This window comes from Podarcis tiliguerta (assembly GCF_965153285.1).
Source record: "Podarcis tiliguerta genome assembly, chromosome: 7".
NCBI classification, from domain to species: Eukaryota; Metazoa; Chordata; class Lepidosauria; order Squamata; family Lacertidae; genus Podarcis; species Podarcis tiliguerta.
In genome coordinates, this window is record NC_139540.1 from 46331602 (window position 1) to 46356060 (window position 24459).

At 38.7% G+C, this 24459-nt stretch overlaps 1 protein-coding gene and 1 long non-coding RNA gene across 52 annotated transcripts in view; one reads left to right on the forward strand and one right to left on the reverse strand.

Moving 5' to 3' along the window:
* LOC310681995 overlaps positions 1-18055 on the forward strand; it is a 44547-nt gene extending 26492 nt beyond the window's left edge. Inside the window, exons 3-4 of one of the 2 annotated variants that reach the window (XR_014513705.1) lie at positions 2099-2235; positions 17777-18055. This is a non-coding gene — a long non-coding RNA (uncharacterized lncRNA). Of the gene's footprint in view, positions 1-2098; positions 2236-12069; positions 12279-17776 lie in introns of those variants that run through there. The other variant, XR_014513706.1, reaches the window with a different exon arrangement.
* Positions 1-24459, reverse strand: part of EPB41L3 (erythrocyte membrane protein band 4.1 like 3) — a 129373-nt gene that overhangs the window by 22776 nt on the left and 82138 nt on the right. For 18 of the 50 annotated variants that reach the window (XM_083450070.1, XM_083450085.1, XM_083450069.1 and 15 more), the window contains exons 4-12: positions 22195-22299; positions 21565-21607; positions 18100-18175; positions 16592-16810; positions 16261-16348; positions 14955-15107; positions 13681-13778; positions 12289-12464; positions 7972-8192 (exon numbers count right to left, since the gene is read on the reverse strand). In XM_083450070.1, coding sequence (XP_083306196.1) covers positions 7972-8192; positions 12289-12464; positions 13681-13778; positions 14955-15107; positions 16261-16348; positions 16592-16810; positions 18100-18175; positions 21565-21607; positions 22195-22299 — 1179 coding nt within the window. Of the gene's footprint in view, positions 1-1703; positions 2268-7971; positions 8193-12288; positions 12465-13680; positions 13779-14954; positions 15108-16260; positions 16349-16591; positions 16811-18099; positions 18176-21564; positions 21608-22194; positions 22300-24459 lie in introns of all 50 variants that reach the window. The other 32 variants (XM_083450086.1, XM_083450071.1, XM_083450087.1 and 29 more) reach the window with 3 other exon arrangements.

Consider the following 24459-nt stretch of genomic DNA (forward strand, 5'->3'; position numbering starts at 1 on the left):
CTAACAGACGGAAATGGCCTTTTCAAAGAAAATGTAAAATAGCTTCAAAATATAGAAAATTCCAGCCACCTGTTTTCTAACTTGTCATAGTAACTGCTGTGTTTTGTTTTGCTGGTGTAATGCAGACATGCCCAAGTTTGAAATAAAGTAAACTTCATGCAGTATGTCCAACAAGAGAAGCACCCTGGATTAGGCACAAGTCTGTATAAATCTATTAAAGAAGTCCTGGTCCTGAGATTATTATAGGGCTGGTTCACATATAATGCCAGAATTTGGTATCATACATGTGAGCTTAATCCTTGTGAACCCTGACCCCCATCCCACTCTTTTCCTCCCATTGTGCACTTCATGTCAATTATTTACTTTAACTTTGGTGTAAATCTTTGTTATAGTATCTGAACTGGCAAAATATAGTTTGCCCTGTCTTCCAAATGAGGATTGATCCTGGTTTGTTAGAGAAACACAACCATAGTCTTCCAATTCAGATATCCTAGGAAACAATTATTTGGACTAAAGCAGAAGTAGGAAATTGAAGTGGTGGACAAAGGAAGGGGGTGGAAGTGTGCAAACAGAAGACTAATTAACATAACACCTAACCATGCTTTGACTCTACATCTGAACCAAGCCAGTTTCAAAAACCTTTCATATCCAACCCAATCCTATACACTTTTACTTAGAAGTAAGTAATGTTGACTTCATTGGAAATTAACTGACAAGTTAGGTTTGGAATGAACTCTAAAAAACATTATCCTGATGTCACAAATGGAAAAAGGGGTGTGTTCCGGATTGCAGCCTGATTAACCTAAATATTGTTATATTTTTACTTGGAGAATACAACATATTAATATGATTATTACTAGTAATTGTTATTCGCAAGCTAATATAAATGGCAAATTCTGTTTAAGATTTTATGCCAGTACAAAAAATGACCAGATCTATGGGCAAAAGATTGTCATCCCTTTTAACTGTAATGTCCTTGGAAACAACAATTTATGGATAATTTATTGCCAGTCTAGACTATTTCCTTGCTAAACATACTGGAAAGTGCTCTTCACTGTGATTATAGAAAGCATTAATTTTGGCAGTAAGTGAAGCATAGCACATGGTACCACAAGATAACTGATAGTTATATTTTCTGTGGGGACTATTTTATTCATTCAGTGGGTCTATTTAATGAAACACCAGCTGGATTTACAGGAAAGAAGTTCTAATACCCACAATGAAATAACAAACACCTCAAAGATTCAATGTATTTTATTGATGCTGAGAGACTGGCTTGGTGTCTTACAAAAATAAAAGGCTACTCAAACAATTCAGACCTAATTTTAATTTTTACCTACTACAAATGTATAGTTGGAATATATAGTGTTCCTAATTACTTACTCTTGGGTGGCACTGAAACCTGTAAAATAGATTTTGGATGTACAAGTACAAGAGACAGCTAGTTAAAAGTTCTTGAGTCTTAGAATAAGGTTTTTTTATATATAAAAAAAAGAGTTGATACCACTACTTCATAAATCTAGCATTGTGCCTAACCCTGAGGCTCAAACTACACTCAACACAACAAAAATTAAAAAATTCTGAACATATCAGCACAGACAGAAATGAGGCTCTGAAAGTAGGACCACTATTGCAGCATTCTAACACTCTTTAGGACTGAAGCAATGAACACCAAAAAGTGTGTTCTGTGCCGAGGTACACACCTCTTCCTCTGAACTGTCACTCAGGTCATTGTCAAGTGAAGCACTCAAGGAGGCCGCCTTGGGCTCCAGGTAGCAGAGGCACATAGCCAGAGGAAAGGAGAGAGTGAGAGCATATGGCACTGAGAAAGAGGCAGAAAGCAGAAAGAAAAAGATGAAGAGGAAACAAGGCACAAGGGATGGTGAGCGAATGGGAAGGAAGTGCTGCACACTTTCTGGCAGAAAGTTGGTTTCAGAGAGATTAGGAAAGGATAAGTAGCCATCATCATCCAGGAGTGTGGGGAATGATTCTGGAAGTTGCAAGGAGAAGGAAAACAATGTCCCGCCTTTACCAGCCTTTTGTTTATAGCTGAAGGCCATATCTTGTTCAACTGAGCAAACTCTTCCTTTTCTTTCAGAGTCCAACTCAGACTCGTCAGGCTTTTGAACAGTGTTTTTAGATGACTTGCAATCTAATGGTTTTCGACCACTCTCCTTACATCTCCTACGGGGCTTTGTTGAAGATGCAAAGGGACCAGATTGTGAGGATGGTGAGGTATGTAATGGATCTGTACCAAGCAAAGGTGGCTGATGAAAAAGAAGAAAGAGCAGCAAACAAAGTGCAAGAGCAAAAGGACAAAAGAAAATTGTAATTAGTTAATTTCCTCTGTATATAAAAAGTTTATTACATAAGTTTTAAAAAACCAAATTTATTCACTGGATTAAATTCCCTTGCCACATGCCATAGCTATTCAAATGAAGGAGAGCAGTCCAATAACACAAATTCGAAGGTCAATGTGTCTGTTAACAGTATTAGGCATCTTATATTTTAAAATATTCAAATGTACATATTCGGTAGAAACCCAGCTACTACATTTGGTTAATAAACTAGATATTCTTAAACATGAAAGCTCAATTGAGATAGTCACCCAAACCATGATTTGAAAAAAATGGAATTGTGTTATAGACCAGATGTGAGGAACCTTTGGCCCTCCAGATTTTCTTAACTGCAACACTCATCAACCCCAGCAAGCATGGGCAATACCCAGGGTTGATAGGAGCTGTAGTAGCAGAACATCTGAGGGCCAAAGGTTCTCCATATCTGCTACAAACCTTCATAGTCCTTCATCACCTTGGTACATGCACCAATTCCCTCTTCCATTTCCAGTCTGCTCTAATCCTGTTTTACTATAACATACCTATTTGCACATCAAAGCAAGTGCCAATTTCCAGGCCATGGTTTACAAACCCACTTCAATCCCATGGTTTGGAGGGTTACCACTACCATATTTTGCCCAAATTAGTCATTACATTAAGCTACAGTTAGAAGGAATTGGAAACTAGAACAAGACATTGGCATGAAAGAGAAACTGATCCTCCCAAACATTCTTTCCAAGGAATGCTTGGAATTGTTTGGAGGCAGTAAGGATTTGTTAAAGAAAATTTTTCATCACCTGGGAGTCTTTTGAGAAGCTGTTAAAAGTGGGATAAAATTTATGTATGTTTCTATAACTGTAGCCAAACTGAGAAAAAGAGGGTGGTATCAGCCTTCTTGGGAGAACTACAAAGGTCCGTAGAAGTCCAAAACATCTTGAGGGGTGGGGATTTTAAGGGGTGATATCCCACATACCCAAACATGAACACTGAGTGCGTGTTGGGGAAATGGATGAGGGCATGGCTGGCTGGCACCCTAAGCAGAAGCACACCACACTGCGATGTTTTGTTGCCCATCCCACTTGCTATAAAGAATTTCCATATAAGAAGTACAAAATGTCACCGTATATTACGAAGAAGGAACTACAATGGAAATCAGGTGACATGTAGCTTGTGTATAGATAGTAAGTGTTCTTGGGAAAATACAATGTGTCCCAAACTACCTATTCCCTGATAATATACAGGTAATGTGCTGTACATGGAACTTCCTTTCTAGACTATTGGGAAATTTCAATTACTTGAGACAAAAGTGGAGAAATCTTTATCTGGACCATCTAGAAATGAGTATGGTCCATTTTAAATATTTCTTTACATATCTTTGCTGCCTACCAGACTTTCCAACCAAAAATCAAAATGCTAGGAATAGGGAGCCTGAAAGACTTCTCCCCTATGAACTTGCCCAGCCACTGATACTACCGGAGACATGACTGTGAAAGCTCTCACATTCTGAGATGGGTGACTATCAGAGATTATGGTAGTAACATCTCAACTATGTAACCTTATCAAAGGATTATGTTCTTGCGAGTTTTTAATGCTTTCTAACAGTTTAGTGACTTTAAGTCCAGAGGCTTTGGCTTACACAGATTATCTGTCCACAGGTAGAAGTACCCCAACGGTGATGTCTTATTTATCTGGACACTTTCCATTTGTAGTTACAACTATACCAGCTGACAAAATTTTCAAATCTATTCTTACACAGCAAGCTTTAGATGAATTGTGTTGATTCCAGGGAATCAAAGATACAAACTGGATAGGTTCAGCCTGCTAGTGGATGAACTACTGCTGGTAAAACAATGTGAATGCACAGTGCTTTGCTGGATCCAGTCAAAACTCCATGTCCTTGTTTTTTACACTCACACTGTGTATAAAATTTATGAAAAAAATAAATAACATTGTATTTTCAAATGTGGCCTTCTAGATGGCTTCGAGGTGTTCTAAAATATAGTATGATAGCTATTCCTAAGTCAATCTGAGTTATCCTTTTACAAAGTGTCCTGCAGCTTTCATAATTTTACCTGCCTTTGCTTTGGTTTAACAATGGAGCTTGGGGACCCCCCCCCTTTCCTGTTAAGTTGTGCCCTATGGTAATTTACTACACTGACATAAAGTTTTTAAGTATTAAACAAAAATGGTAATCAAATAAAGGATGATGAAGAATCTGAGTTAGCATGAGTAAATGTATAACATTAGCAGATTTGGAAGCTAATGCATTAGTGAGATATTAAATGGAGAGGGAGACATAAGATGATATCCAATTAAGTGATGCCTAGAAGAGTGATTGTTGGCATCCATCTGTCTTGAGAGACAATGGAAGAGTGTGTCTTCAGGGGTAAAGTGAAACTGTTGGAAAGTTACAGCACCTGCTGTGGCTGTTGAGACCAAAATGGGAGAGACGTGTTTTGTTGCAGCTGGGCAGATCTTCAGTCGAGCACCAGGGATAAGTATATGCCAAAGAGAGTTGGGGCAAGAACACAGCCCTGTTTTACACTGTTCTTTATAGGAAAGGGGTTGAGGATGAACCATCATACTGGACAGTGGCATGCATGTTCTTGTGGAAGGCTACAATCATCTTGTGGAGCTTAGGTGGGCATCCTATTTTGTTGAGCAATGTGAAGAGTCCTTTTTAACTGACCAAGGTCAAAGGCTTTTGTCAGGTCTATGAAGGAGATGTACAAGGAGGATTTCTGCTCTTGGCATTTCTCCTGCAGCTGGTGCAATGAGAAAAACATGTCAACTGTTGACCCCTGAGCTCAAAAGCAACATTGTGACTCTGGATAGACTCTGTTGGTGAGAGACTGTAATCTGTTGAGAACTACAGGGGCAAAGATGGTTTCTACAGTATTCAGCAGGGAGATTCCATGATAGTTCTTACAATCATGGCAGTCACCTTTGTTCTTATAGAGGATCACAATCCTGGTGGTCATGAGAGGTGCATTATGTTGGAGGAACTGAGGCTAGCTTTCAGCACTTCTGTTGAGATTTTGTCCTGTCCTGGGGCTTAACCTTATGCCTGAGAGTTGATGGCATTCTTCAGCTCATCAAGGAAGGGGGGAGCATCTAACTCTCCGAGACAAGCAGAGTCTGAATGCTGTCAATTGCTGTGCCAGAGACCATGTTTTCCTGCGAGTACAGTTCTTGATAGTGCTCTGGCAATCACTTCATCTGTTTGCTGCAGTCTGTGATGATCTCTCTAGACAAGGTTTTTAGCAGTGCAGTTTTCCTGACAGTCTAAAGGTTGTCTGCATGCCTCAAGTAGACTCACTGAAATCAATGGTCTTAACTTAGCCATGAGTAACTTAAGTCCATTTATTTCAATGGGGCTGCTCTAAGTACAACTTAATTGGATGCCATGTATACTGTACATATTTAAGTTATTTAGAGCACAAGAGCAAATTCTATGACAGTCAATTTGATACAGCATTTTCATATATTTATAGTGCAGGCCTATACATGTCTTATCACAAGTATGCCCTTCTAAATGAGGAACCCCATGGAAGCTTTCAATAAATCTCCCATACTTTTCTGATATGGTAAATGGAGGTAAAATAATTAAAAAGAGAAATAACTAATTTTAAAAGGATTTTTTAAAAGAAAACCCAGCAGATGCAACTATGCTGTGTGTGTGTGTGTGTGTGTGTGTGTGTGTGAGAGAGAGAGAGAGAGAGAGAGAGAAATGGATGGATCAAGTTGTACTTTAAAATAAAAATCAACAGAGCTGCTATTGACTTCAGTGATCGTAGCATCCACACACAGGGCGAGTTTTTGGTGAATCAGGTCCATGTACCTGGTGGCTGCATTGTTACCTGGTGGCAGAATTCTGACCACCTGTTTGAGAGGCATAATCTAGTTTATTTTTCTTCTGCTCTTAACAGGTAATTGGCACTGTCAGAGCTGACATTTACTAACAGTTTGGTAGGTTCATATGTAAAGTTATTTGTACCCAGTCCACTATTGCACAGAAAGATCTGTGCACTGGAACCCAAGACATAAAATCTTGAATTTAGAAGAAGACAACTTTTCTTATTTTCCTATCTTACTGTATTTATCTCTGTTCATCTACTTTGCTTGTATGATTTAATTCTCTTAATCTAAATATATGGTCCTCTTAATAAGCTGTAATACTTTCTTATTAGTAAGAGCCATTTTAGAATTCATTAAGCATCACCATTTAGATTTCCGGAAATCTGTTCAGCTTCCAAAAACGTTCAAAAACCAAGGTGCGGCTTCCAATTGGCTGTAGGGACTTCTTGCACTCAATCAGAAGCCACGGAAGCCCTGCCGGACATTTGGGTTCCAAAGAACGTTCACAAACTGGAACACTGACTTCCAGGTTTGCGGCGTTCGGGAGCCAAAAGGTTCGAGTCGCAAGGCAGTCGACAACCAAGGTACGACTGTATAATAAACACACTGCTTTCAGTGTAGTTTGCAACAACAAATTTTGTTCTTTTTAGCCCTACAATTGAATTAAAAGTGCAGGGTGAATGCTGTCGCTTCAGTTTATTCTTACAAACTTATTTCAGTTGCCTGGAGCTGCAAAATCAAAAATTTTAACCAACCGAGCAGCTATAAAGACAGAATTAAGAATTTGTACATTTATGTAAAAGCTTTACTGTGAGCTTCCCAGTCAGCAAAGTAATTAGAAAAGGTGCCAGCAACATCACAATTTGGGGTGACACTGCACTGGTGTCAGCAGCCAACCTCAGGCTGTCATACAGGAGTGGCTGTGTGCAGCAGTGCAGTGCAAGGCTGCTAAAGCAGAGTGGTTGTGAAAGAAATGAACAGCGGGCATGCAAAACTAGGGAAATAAACCTACATTGTATTATAAAAGCATGCTGTTATGGAACACACTGGCAAAGACCTAGATGCCTCAAATTTGAAAAACAGGACTGAAACTAAAGAAGCGGTTTAAATGGAACAGAATGCTGTTTAGAGTATACGTAGCTGCAACATTAGGCTGAAGCGCCTCATTTACATTGTTGATTGAACCTACTAGTTGTGTGCAACAGACACTGAAGGAGACCTACTGGCTCCGAAAATTGCTTGGTTTGCTATGGATCCAGAATTAGTTAAAACCTATTTCCCCAAGTACTGTGGCTGGCTGATGGAATGAAATGCCAAAACCTACACTTAAAAGTATGCCAGCGACACTGATTCCAACAACATGAAAAGGAAGGTAGTGATATTTTAGATTAGAAAAATAAGAATTCACACAAGAGCCATTTGGATAAACTTCTCAGGAGTAATTAAAAAAACATGGTAAAAGTGAGATCTTTAAAAAAAAATACAAACATAAAAGTCCTGGTCTTCTAAAAATAAGGAAAATGTGAAAGCCATCTCAGTCCATAATAGCAAAGCTATTTACTTTTTTGCAGAGTTCATCATATTGCTTAGAAATAAACCATTTCTCTATAAAATAGGATGTGTTGCAAGTCATCGTATTCAAATTGCAGAAAAAGACTCCACAGGATCATAAATATATTTCCTGTTGAATATGAATATATATCATGACAAATGTTTCTTTCTACCCCTTCTAATTTTGCTTAGCTAGCGGAGCTAAATATAAACCATAGAACTATACCTTTGTATCATGCCGTATTGTTGAGACTGGAGTGACTTCTTCTGATTTCTTCTTTTTATTCTGGTCCTCATCCTTCTCCTCTTCCGCCTTTTTCTCTGGAGTCACAGTGGTTATCAAGTTCGTTTGAGAGATGCCCTTTGTCGTGGCATACTGGCCAGTACCAACCTCTGCAGCAGACATAGAATCCTTCATGTACATTTCATGGTTTTCATTGACTGATGCTAAAAGCAAATATAATTTGAAGAGGTAAAGTCTAACATAAATTGCGCTGCAAAGCCAAATAAAAATAAATGTGGATTAAAGCAATTTGCCAAGGAGCTAAAAATGTCATGTTTCAGAAACATGCAGAAACATGTATAATTACTAAGTAAATTTGCAAAGGGATTAAATATACAAGTGTGCATATGCATACACACATATTAAGGCTTTATATGTATTCATACACATGCAGATGCTCCATAACACATATTCAGAATACATTTATAATATTAGTTGCTAGAATGCTCAACATCAAAAAACTAACATGATTTGAGCATGTTGCAGCGTTTCTCACATAAGGGAACAGTGTAAATAATAATATGCAATGCACATAGCAGGAAAGGGTTCTGTTTACTATTTTCATTATAATGTAACCAGATGCAATGCAACCAAAATGGAGCCAAAAAGGAGGACAGTATAAACCTAAAAAAATAAAACTGTACATCCAAAGAAGATTCCATAATTTTTGGAAAAGAAAAAGATTTTTTTTAGAAAACCGAGTATGTAAAAAACAATTTGTAGGACTGGTATGATTGCATTGAAACATTATGATCAAAAACCACCTCTAATGGTCCAAAATTTGTATGTTATGTTATTATGAATCAAAATTATACTTCTGTGTATATTACAGACCTTTTCCTCTATACATATCAAATGTCACCACTCTATGGCAAATCGATCTATCTAGCTGTTTCGGAATTGCACTGTAAATCATAACTGTAGCAACCTTTTCCTAGAGTAAAATTCTGGCGGTGAGAAGCTATAATAATTTCCATTCAATTTTTGTAGACTTAAATGATACCATGGTACTCTGCAAGACTGCCAATGGGGGGGGGGGACAAACTAGATGTGTGACGTTACTCAAGTTGTTAGCCTTTGCATGGTTGTTGTTTTGAAAAACCAATAAACAGCTTTATAGGAGGTAAGTAAGTCAGATCAGGATCATGACATGAGGCTTTATCACATTCCCTCTGTTACAGTCCTGATCAGAACTGGGCGCCAATGGCAGTTTTCACTCCACTGCAAGTAGCAGGCATAGTTCCACTGACACCAATCAGAGAAACATCTGTCCAAGCATTAACTCACTTCCTCCTTCCCATTCTAAGGCCCAAAACTGGTTTGACCTCCCCATTCACATAACCTGCTCCTTATTAAAGAACAAACAAACTGGAAGCACTAACAATATTACAGTCTCATTTGGCCCTCCATGGTAAGTCCTGGGGAAACAGACTTGACTGATTCTGTAAGATTTTCCCCCATTTCCACCCTTATATATTGAACTTTCAAAAAATCTAATTTTCCTTTCCAATAAATCAGTGAGCCTCCTTTGGATCTGTACCAGAAGCAATGCTTTATGTTTATTTTATTGTGCCTTTATTTTGGTGTTTTTCAGTTGTTAGATTCCTTACACAGTACCCTGATGGCTGGCATAAAAATCTTTTAAATTAATAAAATTATTTTTTAAATTTTTACTTTAAATAAAATTATTGTCTCTGGCTGTGCTGTGCTAAAGGCTTCCATTTAATTTCAGTGATGCACATGGAGGCCAACTGAAAGCTGAGCAAGAACTCTGAAAGGAATAATAGTAACAATTATATGCATAACTTTTCTAAGATGTATTTGGCCTGAATAGAATATGGAAATTGGAAGACTAGAGGTTACACTAAGTATAGGCTTGAATCCAGAAAACCCAGGATCAAATCTCCTCTGTACTATGAATCTCACTGGGTTTTCTTGAGCTAGTCACTATTTCTCACAAGATTGTTGTATTATAAGCTGAGCTCTTTGGAGGATGTAAAGGTAAAGGGACCCCTGACCATTAGGTCCAGTCGTGACCGACTCTGGGGTTGCGGTGCTCATCTCGCTTTATTGGCCAAGGCAGCCGGTGTACAGCTTCCGGGTCATGTGGCCAGCATGACTAAGCCGCTTCTGGCGAACCAGAGCAGCGCACAGAAACGCCGTTTACCTTCCCGCTGGAGCGGTACCTATTTATCTACTTGCACTTGACATGCTTTCGAACTGCTAGGTTGGCAGGAGCAGGGACCAAGCAACGGGAGCTCACCCCGTCGCAGGGATTCGAACCGCCGACCTTCTGATCGGCAAGTCCTAGGCTCTGTGGTTTAACCCACAGCGCCACCTGCATCCCTCTTTGGAGGATGAGCAAGATACAAATAAAATAACCAAATAGCCAGGTGTATACTTATGCCATTTAATTCATTGGTAACTTTACACAAGTGTGTAGTTCCCCAGATTAGTAACCAGTGCAAGGTAAACCTACTCCATGGTTAATATCTAATTACCAATTTGTAATCATGTCATGTTCCACCTTTTTATATGCTTCACTCAGAGTGATTTTTCAAATTAATGTAGTCATAATTCTGTTCTGCCTCAAAAAACCCTTTGGAAAAAACCTAATCTGCACTTTCAGAATTCGAGTATATTATCTGTGATTTAGAGATACATGTACGTTCAATTTTAATGCACATCAAAAACTATTGGAGCACCTTTCCCTCTCTTAGTAAACTCAAATCACATTTTACACCCCCTATTTTTTAAAAAGGGGCTCATGTTCTGCCCAGAAAAAAAAACACTGTCCAGTTAGCCATGATGTAACCTATGCATGCATACAAGACAATGATTAGGGTTATTCTGATCTGAATTTTGCTAGAGGGATTTACTTAATAAAAACTAAGCAAAAGAAAAACAACACTGAGAACAATTTGTACTCTGAGATGCATGCATAGCAGCAAGGTCGCGAGTTGCTTGGTAACCAGCAGGAAGCATATTAGTACTCAAAAGGATCAAAATTAATGAGTGATAAGCACTCATGTTATCAGTTTCAGCAGGGAACACCAAGGATTATCACTAATTTATATGGATCACAATTTTTTCCATTGACCCCGGCAGTTTCTTGGTATCTGCTTTGTATTCTTTTTCTTTTTTGTATAGAAATTTGAATAGCAGCTTCCTAGAAGACAGTTACATGCCGATTTTCTATCTGCAAATAAATAGTATTAAACTGAAAATTGGTTAGGTGAGTTCACATTTTGAGCATCATGTTTTGTTAGTTTTAAAGGGTTGCAAATTGTCGATAAGCGTAAGCAACAAAAGTAGCAGTAAAGAGGAAGGAAAGAGCTAGCTCAGGAGCCTTGATTTGTCTTTCACAACATATATTAATTTATTTACACTGTATGCATGCAGGCGAGGCCGGAATCTAGGCAACACCTGAAAATTAGAATGCTGCTTACCTGGGACTCCATGGAGGTGGGGTTTGTGGCCTGGCCTGGCAGGAGCCTGGATCCGAGGCCTTCTTAGGCTACAGGTAGCCATTGAGGGATGCCAGCACCTCCCTCTGCAGCCATGTGGCATGCCCAGAGGCCATGTTCAAGTGAGCCAGTCAGGAACGAGCTGAGGGGTAGGGCTGTGGACCTGACAACCCTAGTTTCCAGTCAAATCCGTCTAATATTAATAAATACTAGCTGCACGCAGCCACGTCAGCTCCAATCCTCGCTGGACTTCCAACCCACCTGCCCTGTTTATGGATCCTGCCCATAGGTGTGCAGGCAGATAAGCTATATGGAAATGACTTAAACTCCATAGTGGCAGGCAGACAACTGGTGTGACACCAATCTGAAACCTAAAAACAGGAGTTCTGGTGGCAATTGTTTTATGTATTTATTCGAGTCTCTTTGGCATCTAGGTCAACTATCAAGTGTATATTTGGTTGGAACACCCTAAAAAGCTGAGGGAAACAGAAAGCATTTCGGTAACTGAAGAAAGACTGGTGGTTGAAGGAATAGGTGGGCCAAGGTTGAAGTTTCATTGTTCTTCTTTCCACAGCTTTTGTGTACTGCCGTATGAATAAGCCCAGGAAAAGCGGAAGGCTAATATTTATTTAATGGGCATTTTATAATGAATGAAGTATCATGCATATACTTACAAGCATCATCCGACAGAAGCTCAAGGGACATGAGATTACAAGAAGCTTAAATCTGTTCTCTAACAATATAAAAAAAATTAAGATAAAACTCCAAATAAAGACCATCAAGAGCATCTTACCCCCATCTAAGCTGCGAGACATTGTATAGCGTTTGCTTGATGAACGCTCAAAGTAAGGTGCTGGGCGGTCTATCAGTGCACTTGCTCTCCTTGTCTGGGCTTGTGTCCTTCCACTGTAGCGAAACTTGGAACCCAGTGTAAGAAATTTTTTGGGAGGAGCCTCTGGGAGCAAGAGCCTAGAACATATCACACAGAATGCTTGTGACGAATTGCAGGTTTTAAATGGGAAAAATGAAATGAAAAATAAATTCTGAGCATCCATGTCTCTATTCCATAATCCTTTATTTGAATAGATACGGTTATAACACAGTGTTCCTATGCACGCCTCCTCAGATGTAAATCTAGTTATATCCACTGGTACTAACACCCGGGCTAGGTGGACATAGATCTACAGCCTCAGTTTTATGCTAGAATTAAATATTGTAGGACCTTCCTGTCCCTCCGCTTATGTCCCCTGCAACACGCCAGACATCCTCAAAATCTACTCCAGAGGGTTCTGCACGTACAACCCATATATTATACTTAGAAACAGCTAAATATTTTGAACTCTTTGTCTAATAATAATAATAATAATAATAATGTATGTTATTTTTTTCAAAAACACGTATCAGCAACTGCTTCTTCACAAATATATCTACATATTTACAAACACACACACACATCACCTACCCCAGTCATTTTGTCTGGCACTGACACTGTTTGATTATGTATTGGCTATGATATAGAAGATATTATATCTAGGTGAATCAGCTTACAGGTAGACTTCTCTCAAACCCACCACTACAGTAGTATTAAAACTTTCCACATGAAGTTTGCCCCAGAATTCACTCTTCATTCCGGAGTTGGTATCCCTAATCTGACCCCACCCTAAAAAAGAATCCCTAGATAATATCAACTCATTATATAGTAACTGTTCTCCCACATCATTGGTGAAATTATCTTCATAGATGTGGTCCTGCCCAACCATGACTCTGGGTGTGGGGCTCATCCAAGGAAGAGGAGTGGGGCTCTTGCAGAGGCCTCAATTACCACCAGGGACCATGAAGTGCTTCCTCTTATAGACAAGCATATATTTCGAATGCTTCTCTATACCAGTGATCAAGAAGAATGCTACATTTTAATGGGTTGTAGCCAATGCTAGCCCTACTCAAAGGAGACCCATTTGATAAATGGACATTATGTTTCTACTTGCCCAACAGAATAACCTCCCATCTCCTCTGCTGTTCTGGGGTTTCTGGGGTGGGGAGTCAAGAAAGCCCTGCTGCACTAATAGAAGCCATTATGCTGGCTCCTGCTAGGAGAACTATTTAGTTGTATCCTTCTTAAATACATTTTAGTTTTTATTCTTTATTTCTATGTGTCATGTTTTAAAATACAAAAGAGATTGCATACCTGAAAAATGTATGATGTTCAACACATACTTTCCATAAACGCTTCGCAGCACGATGATTTGGTAATTTAAACCCAATTGTGCTTTCAAATTGCTCAAACTAGGAGAGAAAAGAACATTTGATTTTGAGTTAAGATGTAACAAATATACAATGAGGCATATTACCAATTCAAGAAATTTGTAGACATCTGCATATATTACATACAAGCAGACTGGGTCAACACTGTTAGGGTTGCCAATGTAAGCAAATAATGTAAGCAGTGTATTCTAGATTTATGGCTGCTCATGAAACCTTAATTTGGTCCCTTGCAGCCTTAGTTGACTACACAGACATTCCCAGGGGAATATATATTGTAAGTAAATATAATGGCATAAAAACAGGAACAGTTCTGGTTTGCTAATAAACACCGTGTCAGAGTTCTTCTACACATTTCAGATGTTGCTGGACTACCAGTGTCAGGCTGATGGGAGCTGAAGTCCAACAATACCTGGGGAGCTAAAAGTTGACCACCACGGACTTAGAAGAACTAGCACACAAAATCCACAACTATTTAAGAAAGGGATATTTGATTAATGTCGGTCAATATATATGAAAGTGTATCTTAACTGCTATTAATAGGTTTTACTGGACTCGTGGACCAACCATGAGATACGTCAAGTGCTGTAGAGAAGAAACTTAACACATCAAGACACTATTATTGCTACATTAATCAACTGTGACATAAGATTCTCATCTTGCTGCCACACAGAAATCAGCTGTTATTTCTGACAATGTGGTGCTCTGGGGTTTAAAAGTAGGAGAACAAAGTAACATCCTATTCAGATATGAAGTTTAATAACAGCTTCAACAACTCAATATCCCCATGACTAACCCAACCTTAGAAAGGTTCTGATTAATAAATTATACAAGAATTAAAACATTGGGAGGGGGGGAGTCTAAAATAATGTGAAAATGATGATCTTGGTAAGTCAACGTTTGCCTAGTACAAAGAGGGTGAGGAAGAATGAAGCAGAGTGCACACATAAGAAAAGACACAAGTGTATGCTATAATTCCTAATTGTGTGACTGCTGTCATATGTCGTTTGTGCCTTAGAAAGGCAAGGGGGGGGGGATTCTGGCAACAGGGGAAATACAGCATAATGCCATGACTGCCATGGACTTGGTTTCATAAGCTTGCATGAACTCAGTTAAAGATTATATGAAATTGGGCAACTGGAGCAGTCCAGTTCGCAAAAGGAACACTGAAATACATTCGGTTTGCTGAAGTCCACTTACTTCCCCTGGTCGGATTTTGATATAGAAGTTATTCCTCTTGTATGAAATTTTGAGAACCTTAGGCCAAGCAAATCTGTTTATTCTGAGTCTGTCCCGATATATCAAGAGACCACTTGCGCAAACCCCTAGCATGATTTCAACTCCTTCAGAATCCTAAAAAAAGATGTTTCAAAAGATGTTATTTTTTAATCTTTAGAGTATCAATGGTTCATTTCCATTTCTACAATCACAAGCTTTTTGAACATCAGATGGGGTGGGCAGCATTCCTTTGTGGGGAATGCCAGCCACTGAACCACAGAGTTAGCCCATTTCTGGCAAAAACAGTTAATGTAATTAACAGAACACAAAATAAAAGACTTTCTTTCACTCAAATATCTATGCAGATTTCCTCCTGAAATGTCCTACAGTCCTTTCAAAACCTGTGCATATATTATATACATTTATCTAAGCTTTCGAAAAGATTTTATGCAGTATACACTCAGAATAACATGCACTTCATAATTTTCTTCTGGTCAGCAACATTTTGCCAAAAACATGATCCATTTAATATATAATGACTAAGATGTAAACGTGTGATCTTAAATTGAGGAAGACTAAAGCCACATGTCAAGCCAAACCACTTTTTGCAGACACAGTTTCACCATATATAAGTACAGTACATTTTGGTTCGGTTAACTCTATTCCATGGCACCAATTACAGAACTTTCCACAGGTACGTAAGACAAAGGGCCGATTCACACACAGTGGTAAGCCAAATCATGGTCTGGAAAGAATGAGCAAGCATGAGCAAGCTCAGAGAGAAAATCATGACTGCTTTGGCGCTCCCACGGTCATCCTGCTGCCCTGATACCTGGAGCTAAGCCATCGTTTGGCTTAGCCTTTCATGCAAACTCAGTCTCAAGATTTGCCTCACTCCCCAAAAGCCATGAGCTGCAACCAATGGTTTACCATTATTTTCTTACTGATTACGCACCTGCTTGCTTGTCACAAACCCATTGTTTAGCTTAGCATTACATGCAGAAGAGGCCAGAGCCTCTTCAATGGCTCTGTGGACGCTGCACAATGTACCACTGAAACTACATGCCAGGTGAAGGATAGGACACTCTATAACATAGATCTGACTGAATTTCCCTTTTAGTTAAAAGTGCTTTAGCATTCTTTTTATTTTATAATCATCAGTTCATCAAAATATATTAAATGAACTAGACAATAAAATCAACAGATTATTTGCAGACATATTACTTAATGCATGAATGGCAACACTTCTAAGTTCCTAATGTGAACCATCCTGCTACTTAGACTGTACCTTGGCATGGTGCAGATCTACTCCGTACATGGACAATTTTTTTGCATTCTCCAAAAAATGCATCTCAGCTTCTGCAGGTGTCATTCCCCTAAAGATAATCAACATGAGTAGAAATAAACACACTTAAAAATGAACTTGTTTCCCGGAAAATAAATGTGTCCTTTATGATGATTTAAATGATTTCATGCAGTTGTCTGTTTTACACTATTATTCACTCCATCCAATCATTTCCCCCCTCAATGTAATGCTTTGAAATTCAGTACATTTTTCTTGAAGGAGGATAGAATTCCAAAGGACTCTATTGTATACATTTCCCTCCTGCTTATATTACCTGTGGCTTTTATGAAGCTCTATTACTTTGTCTTCCAGTTCTTTAGTATGGTTTGGTGCAAAGCGAAATTCACTGACGTAATCACTTCCGTATTCATCAGGATCATAATCTCCAAGCTCTGACTGAACTGTATAGGAGCCCAATAGTGCAAGTGTAACAAAAGAACATGGCAGTCGTCCAGAAACTATGTCATCTCTCAGCTGTAAACAGAGGTAGTACCTGCAACATTTTTTTTGGGGGGGGGGTTTAAAAAAACACCTCATTAACACCTCCATACCCCTCGCAAGTTCTAGCAATTCACAAGCAGTTTAAAGGTTCCATTAAGCCTAGAGAATTGCAGAATCTCTGCTTTAACCAAAGTGGTAGGAAGCAGAAGAAAGGACAAATAGGAATGTGAAAGAAATCTCTTCTCTCCATTACAAGGTAGTTGGGGGGTGGCCAGTTAGGTTGATACATAATGGAGCACTTGAAAACACAATCCCAAGAAGTGGTGTGCACATATGAAGAAACAGTAGATGCAGTCAGAACTCCAGTTTTTATTTTAGGCACAACAGAGTTCTCCCTCCCCACACACTATATATTAATTAGAATAATTTATAATTGAGCAGAAGTGCCAAGGCTGTTTACAAACAAACAAAAACAACAAAATACCACAATGGAACCAGCTCAATAAAACAAAGTCACAATAAAACATTAAAATATCAGTCATAACAATCAGGAATGGTGGGAATTGGTTCTTCTCAGTATGTCACTGCTGTATTATTTTAATTGCAATCCATGTTTCCTCTTCTGCTTACTTTTCAGTTAATGCTAACTATAAGTGGCAATTTCAGAAATATGTCTTTCACCTGCGAATGGTAGCAAAGAACTATTCCCTCCATTTACTGCAGCATCTTCATATGTTCACAATTATGTGAATGCCACAGCCACTGTTAGGGACAGATGAGGTCTCCTCAGCTCAAATTATCTGAGATTTTTCAGAGAAAGTGCAGAGTTTTATTTGAGATGCTGTGGGAAACCCAGCCTTCCGCTATGAAAATTATCCAACCCTTCTCCAAAACTTACTGTAGGCAGGATGGGTCAGTCATTAGCAAGGAAGTCTGGTTCCCAGCAATGGAGGCTCATGAGTATGCGCAGGAAGCATGTGAAATGTAGTTTTCAAATGCTCTTTGCTACACTTCACAGGTTTCAGTGCACTGGATGCCATGAGGCTGAGGTGTTGGCTACTGCAAGCCCACCCTAATACACCTACCCACCCTTCAACAAAGGTAAGGGGATGGCAGTGAGGCAAGCTTATTATAAGTTAGACCTTTGGGGGGGGGGCAGGTGGATGAGGATGATACAGCTCCAATATCTACATTTCCTTCCATCACCCATTATCAGTATGGTAATAAATAGTGTTCACCTCACATTATACAAACAATTGTTTAATAATTGTTAGTTAGAGGTTGCCACCACCAATAACTTTTCATGACCGACTTATAAAGATTCCTGGGTGTTTTAAATACCTGGTAATATCTTCAGAAAGCTGGGCAGGATCAGGAGGATAGAATTTCACATTAAAAGAGAAATGCCAAGCACCACCTATAAGAAAACAAAACTTAATTAGGATTCTCTGCATACCGTGTCCAATAATGGTTATCCAGTTGTCTGAACCATTTCCTTTGCTTTCTTAATTGAATATTGAGGGCTCCTAACTTAACAAAAAATAATAAAAAGAATTGTCCTTCGGCAAACAGCAACTTATCTGAAGTGTTTGCAAAAACTTGTAAACCCAGGGCAATTTTCTTGGCTAAGATACGGTTTACACAATCAAATACAAAGATAAGAACAATGCCACCTAAACATTTAGCAAGGTTGTGCCCACAACTGAGTGAAGCATATAGTTATTTCTATAAACACATTCATCAGCACCTTGGGGATATCTATCTCAGCAGAATTTCTTTGTCCTTCACCATGTACAAAATTGTAAAGATAAAACATAGAGGTCATTCCTCAGAATCAGCCCTGAAAGCCTCAAGATGAGGCAATAATATCACTACAGTCAACTAGCGAGCTTAGTTCCCCTGCTCCGACCAATTACAGTGCCTATTAGTCTTAAACTGGTTCAGTCTTGCTACAAGAAGACTCTGACAAAAGCAAAGAGGTATAAACATTTGCATTTTACAGCCTGATCTTGTATATCAGAAAATAAAATAAAATGAGAGGTTGTTTTGGTTTGTTACTATAGTATGTATTTTTGTGTTTTTATGTTGTAAACTACCCTGTGTTCTTCGGATGAAGGGATGTATAGAAATTTAATAAATGAAATAAATATCACCAGTGCCCTTTTTGGGGCCTGGCCTCAGTCATTCAAGTTCTAATGACAATCAGGTTACCATAATGCACTCTTCTGTGGGATACTCCCTTGAATACAGCCTGGAAACTTCCAACTGGTTCATAATGAAAGCTGCCAGAGTTCTGACCTAACAGAACAGCGAATGCTGATGGGGTTGTAGTCCAAACCATCTGGACAGCACCAGGATGGTGAAGGCTGCAATATACTGATTGATATTACATACATCCTTTAGCCACAAAACTGTGTACCATTTTTTCCCCCTCGATTCAGAATTGCTTTTGACCTTTGCAGCTCTCAGTGGCCTGTAACTGGAGTATCTCAAGATTAATCTTCCTCCCCATGAGTCTAACCCTGAGGCTTTTCTCCAGATCACCCCACTCTTTGATACCTGGTGAGAAGGGGAAAGTGCCTTTTTGGTTGTGATGCAACTAAACTTCTGTAATGTTCTATGGAAAAGGTACACACAATTTTTAAAAACACAATGCTGTTTTAAACAAGGATTCGACTGCTGCTGCTTTTAAACTTGTCTTGTAAGTCTGTTTTTAAAACATGTACTGTAATTGTTGAGTTCCTGCTTGCTTGCAGTTTTTATTATTTATAAGATGCCTTGAATATTTTAATAGAAAGACAGGGTAGAAATGTTTAGAAATAAAACATATAATAAATACAGCCCACTAAGGTAAGTAAATAAGCTTTATTGTACTAGCCAAAGGCCATGACTAAACCATACAAACACTATGCGGAAAAGAAATATATATATGCCTATAAAACTATATAAAAAACAGAGTCACTGCCTGAACCATCAAAATCATAAAATGCAGATGAACATGTAGACTGGGGACTCCACACAACATACAATATTTTTCTATTTAGACCTCTGAATATCCCTTACAGTTTACTGAAATTCTGCCCAAGTTCTTCTTCCACTAAGGTGCCATATATCTTACCAGCAGAAGCTGTGTAATGTATATCTTTTAATTTCAGTTTTAAGTACTTTTCTACTTTGCAACATCCTATTTTTAACTATTTAAACTGAGCACGTCATGATGAATATGCATGTTGAAGGTGTGTCAAGTTTCATTACTGAAGCCTTGAGGTGCTTGACAGTAGAGGGGTCATGTTAATCTTGACAGTACAATATATATTAAATTGTGTGCAAATTTCCTACAGGTTTTGTCCTTTAGGGTCTGGAATGTTATCTACATGAATGAACCTCTGCCCTTACAAAATACAAAGACTCTCTTTTCTTGGTCCTTCCTTACATATATTTCTGCTTGAACAAGTCCTTTGCTTGAACAAAGCTCTTGGTTTATTCAGGAAAAACAGACTTCTAAATGGTAATTAATCAGAGATCTTAACAATCCTGGTGTACAAATCTCTGAGCTACTTTGGAAAATGTTTGGATTCCATTCATTTGTTTGGGAAAAGCAAGAAAGACTTCAAGTAAGCCTGCTGTGCTGTATTGATTTCAGAAAAAAGGCACAGTCCATATTTCTTTCCCACATTGGGTAAAACAAAGAAACAGGGTGAGAAAAACTGTATACATACTTTTAGCCAAATTTTCCTAGGTGCCATTGAACATTATTACTTTTAACTGCAATGATAACTGGGCGCCTTTCAGGGTAGAGGAGCCCAAAGGAGATCCCGTGTGCTAATGAATTTTTGTGTATGATTTGCATTCTTAAATTATCAGACAATAATATTTTATGTCTGGTAATACTGGGTTCCTAAAGTAATGCTCTGAAACAGCAAGTTTTGCATTTTTATATGCTACAACTGCATCTCTTCCCACTGTCAAGAGCAGGACTAGACTTTGCTGTTCTGGATAATCTCCTGCAGTTACCATTGTTTACATTTGGCTAAGAAGTCTACATCAGATGTATCTACCATAACAAACACTGCACATTTTCTTGACTACATTAATACTGATTTTTTAAAATGGCAAATAGCTGAAATCATTGCTGTCACATATAAACCTAGTTCAGCTGAAATGCATGTGCTTAGGCTTTCAAAACAGGTTTACATAATTTTGCTATTCAAAGCAGACATTTCTTTACAGAAATTTTGATGTTTTAAAGCATTTACAACGTTTTATTAAATATTTCTCATTACAAGTATACCACTTCGCTCATACTATAAATTAACATTTGTAAACCAGAAACCATGTTTTAATTCCAGATGGAGAACGCTTCCTACCAAATGTAATTGCTTGCATCTACTTGGCCATTGGAAAGATTTTATTTGTGAAGTGTGATTGAGAATGAACACTGACATCTGTTTGCTACAGCAAATTCCATGTGTATGCATTACACCAAGTTTGTAGAAAGGATCTTAAATATTCGACTTGGTTGCCTTGATGCTTAATTTATTCTGAGTACTTATAGGTTTCTAAAGCAGTTCACAAGTACATTTACATGTTAAGCACTGGTAACAGGAGAAAGGAAGTATAAAATTATTTCCTTTCTAGTAAGACTGACTTGGGTAACAATGTGGAAAACAAATTTAAAAATACAAGGTAGAATCACAGATATAAAGACCTCTTCTATGGGTATTATCATACCTAATATTACTTACCTGGGAGGAATCCCTATTAAAAACATAGTTAATGTCTTTAAAATGATTTAGCACAACTTACTTCGGATCTGCTTTTTTATTTCCTTGGCTGGGTCCAACCAATTCTGAAAATAAGTATTTAAAATATTTGAATGTACAAACATGTTTTTAAAATCATCAAGAAGAACAACAACAGCAACAATCATTTGTTTATACCCTGTCCATCTGACTGGGTTGCCCCAATCACTCTGGATGGCTTCGAAAGTATAAAAACACAACTGAGCATCAAATATTAAAAACTTCCTAAATACAGGGCTGCCTTCAGATGTCTTCAAAAGGTTGTGTAATTGTTTATCTCTCTGACATCTGATCGGAGGGTGTTCCACAGTGTGGGAGCCACTACTGAGAAGGCCCTCTGCCTGGTTCCCTGTAACCTCACTTCTCACAATGAGAGAACCACCAGAAGGCCATCAGAGCTGGATCTCAGTGTCCAGGACTGACAGGGACCCCACTCCATTATGAAAAGTGCAACACTGTTGCTGTCAGGAGGATGCTACTGCCTCCACTGCCACCTTTCTGACCAGTTTTGAAGGCTGATGATTCTGACAACACAATCTCAGTATCATTAATAAGACTGAAATGCTTGGGTTTGATATATTTTTCCCATTTTATCCTTTCTTTATGAATTTCCTAAATTCTTGTCTAATTTTACCTTTTGGCTTTCCATATCTTTGTACGTTAACCCGAAGTAATCTTTTTCCAGCAGGTTCAGATGTTCACATACTTTGTCAAACAGCACCTGGCCTTTTGAACGTTTCTACAGAGAAAGTATAGGAAATAAAATGTTTGTGTATCAAAACACACAAACCTTTAAAAATCAAGACAGCTTAAAAGAATTAAGTGAACATTCATTTAATTTCATGCTAAAAGTTTGATATTAACTGGCTCATAATATGAATTTTCCATGCCTGAAATACTTCCTTCTATTGCAAGGTATGTTGCCTTACCATTAAATTATTACTTTAATTGCAATGAAAACATAATGGGAAGGATCCATCCTATGCAGCTCACAAAATTCAGTTTTCCTGGCCCCTTTTCCACACTGAACCCATCCCAATAACCAGAATGGCACAGGGTGGGATATGGGAGACTGCAGCAGGAAGGAGAAATTAGCAGAATTTTGGGGGAAGAGGGTTCCCCTAAATGCAGCTATCGATCCAAGTCTGTTCTCTTCAATATTATTTGCAACAGGCCCAATGGTAGGAACCATTTTCAGCACATACGCAGAAGCTGAAAGCGTTAACATCTTATTGGCTCTCAGTGGAACTGTCCTGATTTCTGAAATTAACTTGGACTTTTTGTAAAACTGAATATAACTTACCTAAAATTAGAATGTCATGGTCCCAGGGCTAGGAACATCAAGTATGCCTAAAGGGCAGGATATGCATCATGCAAATGTAATTTTTATAACAGTGAATGCACAGGGGTTAAGGAAAACCAAAGCTGATTGTTTCCCCAGGGGTGGGGGTGGTCTTCCTCTTGATCAAAGAACTCTGCACACAATCCAAGAGAGGATTTCATGGTTGTCTAGATAATGCTTTGCCTTCCCTGCACTTGCAAAGGAATTTCCAAACAGCACTGCAATAAGACATTATGGGCCAATTTAAAATGAAGAATACTTTTTTTCAATACGGCATTCATGACTCAATTACGTTTGAGCCAGGGGGACTTTGCTCACCACTAGACGAAATACGTTGGGGTGGAAGAGTTTAAAGAACAAGATAACACAGATGTGATAATATCTAGTAAGATGAATAACTATGACAACATTTTGAAGGAAATGTAAATTACTGTAGCATGAAAAGACATTTTGAAACTTTTGAGATAATTTACCGAGGGGATTAAATGAAAGCAGGGCAGGGGTTTTATAAGGCTATCTGGAATAATATTCACTGTTATCTGGCCTGAATTCACCATTTTGAGAATTTTGATAGCATTAACAAAGAATAACACACACAACACACAAGCATCAACAATCAAGCAGAACTGCTCCCTGGTCTCCAGTCTTTGACATCTTCACCCTCTGCAGCTTAGCCAACCTATAAACAAACCTCAAGCTCCCAAGCTGCCTTCACTGGAGATGCAACTATGGACACTTCTCAGTATGCCCCTCATTCCTTTGTGGCAGATGTCACTGCAAGACGGGCACACTGGCCCAAACACTGGGCGCTGACACTCTTCTCAACAGTTACAAACTGGAGTTCACCTCCAATCTGTCTCCGAGATTCTTGCAGTCTTCGATATCCAACGATCCACAAAAATGCTCCAGTGAAGCATCTTCTACAAGCAGAAGCCACAGAACCAGTTCCCAGGGAATAATTTTGCTATGGAATCTATTCAACATTCTTTGTGGTTCTGAAGAAGGAAGGAACATCATGGAGAGCAATCCTAGATGTAAAATTCCTCAACTGATCCGTCCAGTACAGGAAATTCAGGATAGAAACCCTAAGCTCTCATCAAATAAGTTATCTACCCTCAGGCTCTGTTCAAATCTATAGCTCTCCAAGAAGAAGCCTATCTTCACATCCCAATCTATTCTGGGGTGTGTGGTGAGCAGAGGCCAGAGGTATTGCTTCTGGTGAGGTTTATTGCACAAGACCTCACAATCAAGTTGCAATGTTCTAGAACTGCTTTGAGTTTCTGAATCAACATTTTAAGCTACAATATGTGCTATCTACATTAAGTGGTAAGAGTTTATGTGCTTTCCTTTAACAGTGCATGTACGTTTACCTTTTCATAGAATCATAGAATCATAGAGTTGGAAGAGACCACAAGGGCCATCGAGTCCAACCCCCTGCCAAGCAGGAAACACCATCAGAGCACTCCTGACATATGGTTGTCAAGCCTCTGCTTAAAGACCTCCAAAGAAGGAGACTCCACCACACTCCTTGGCAGCAAATCCCACTGTCGAACAGCT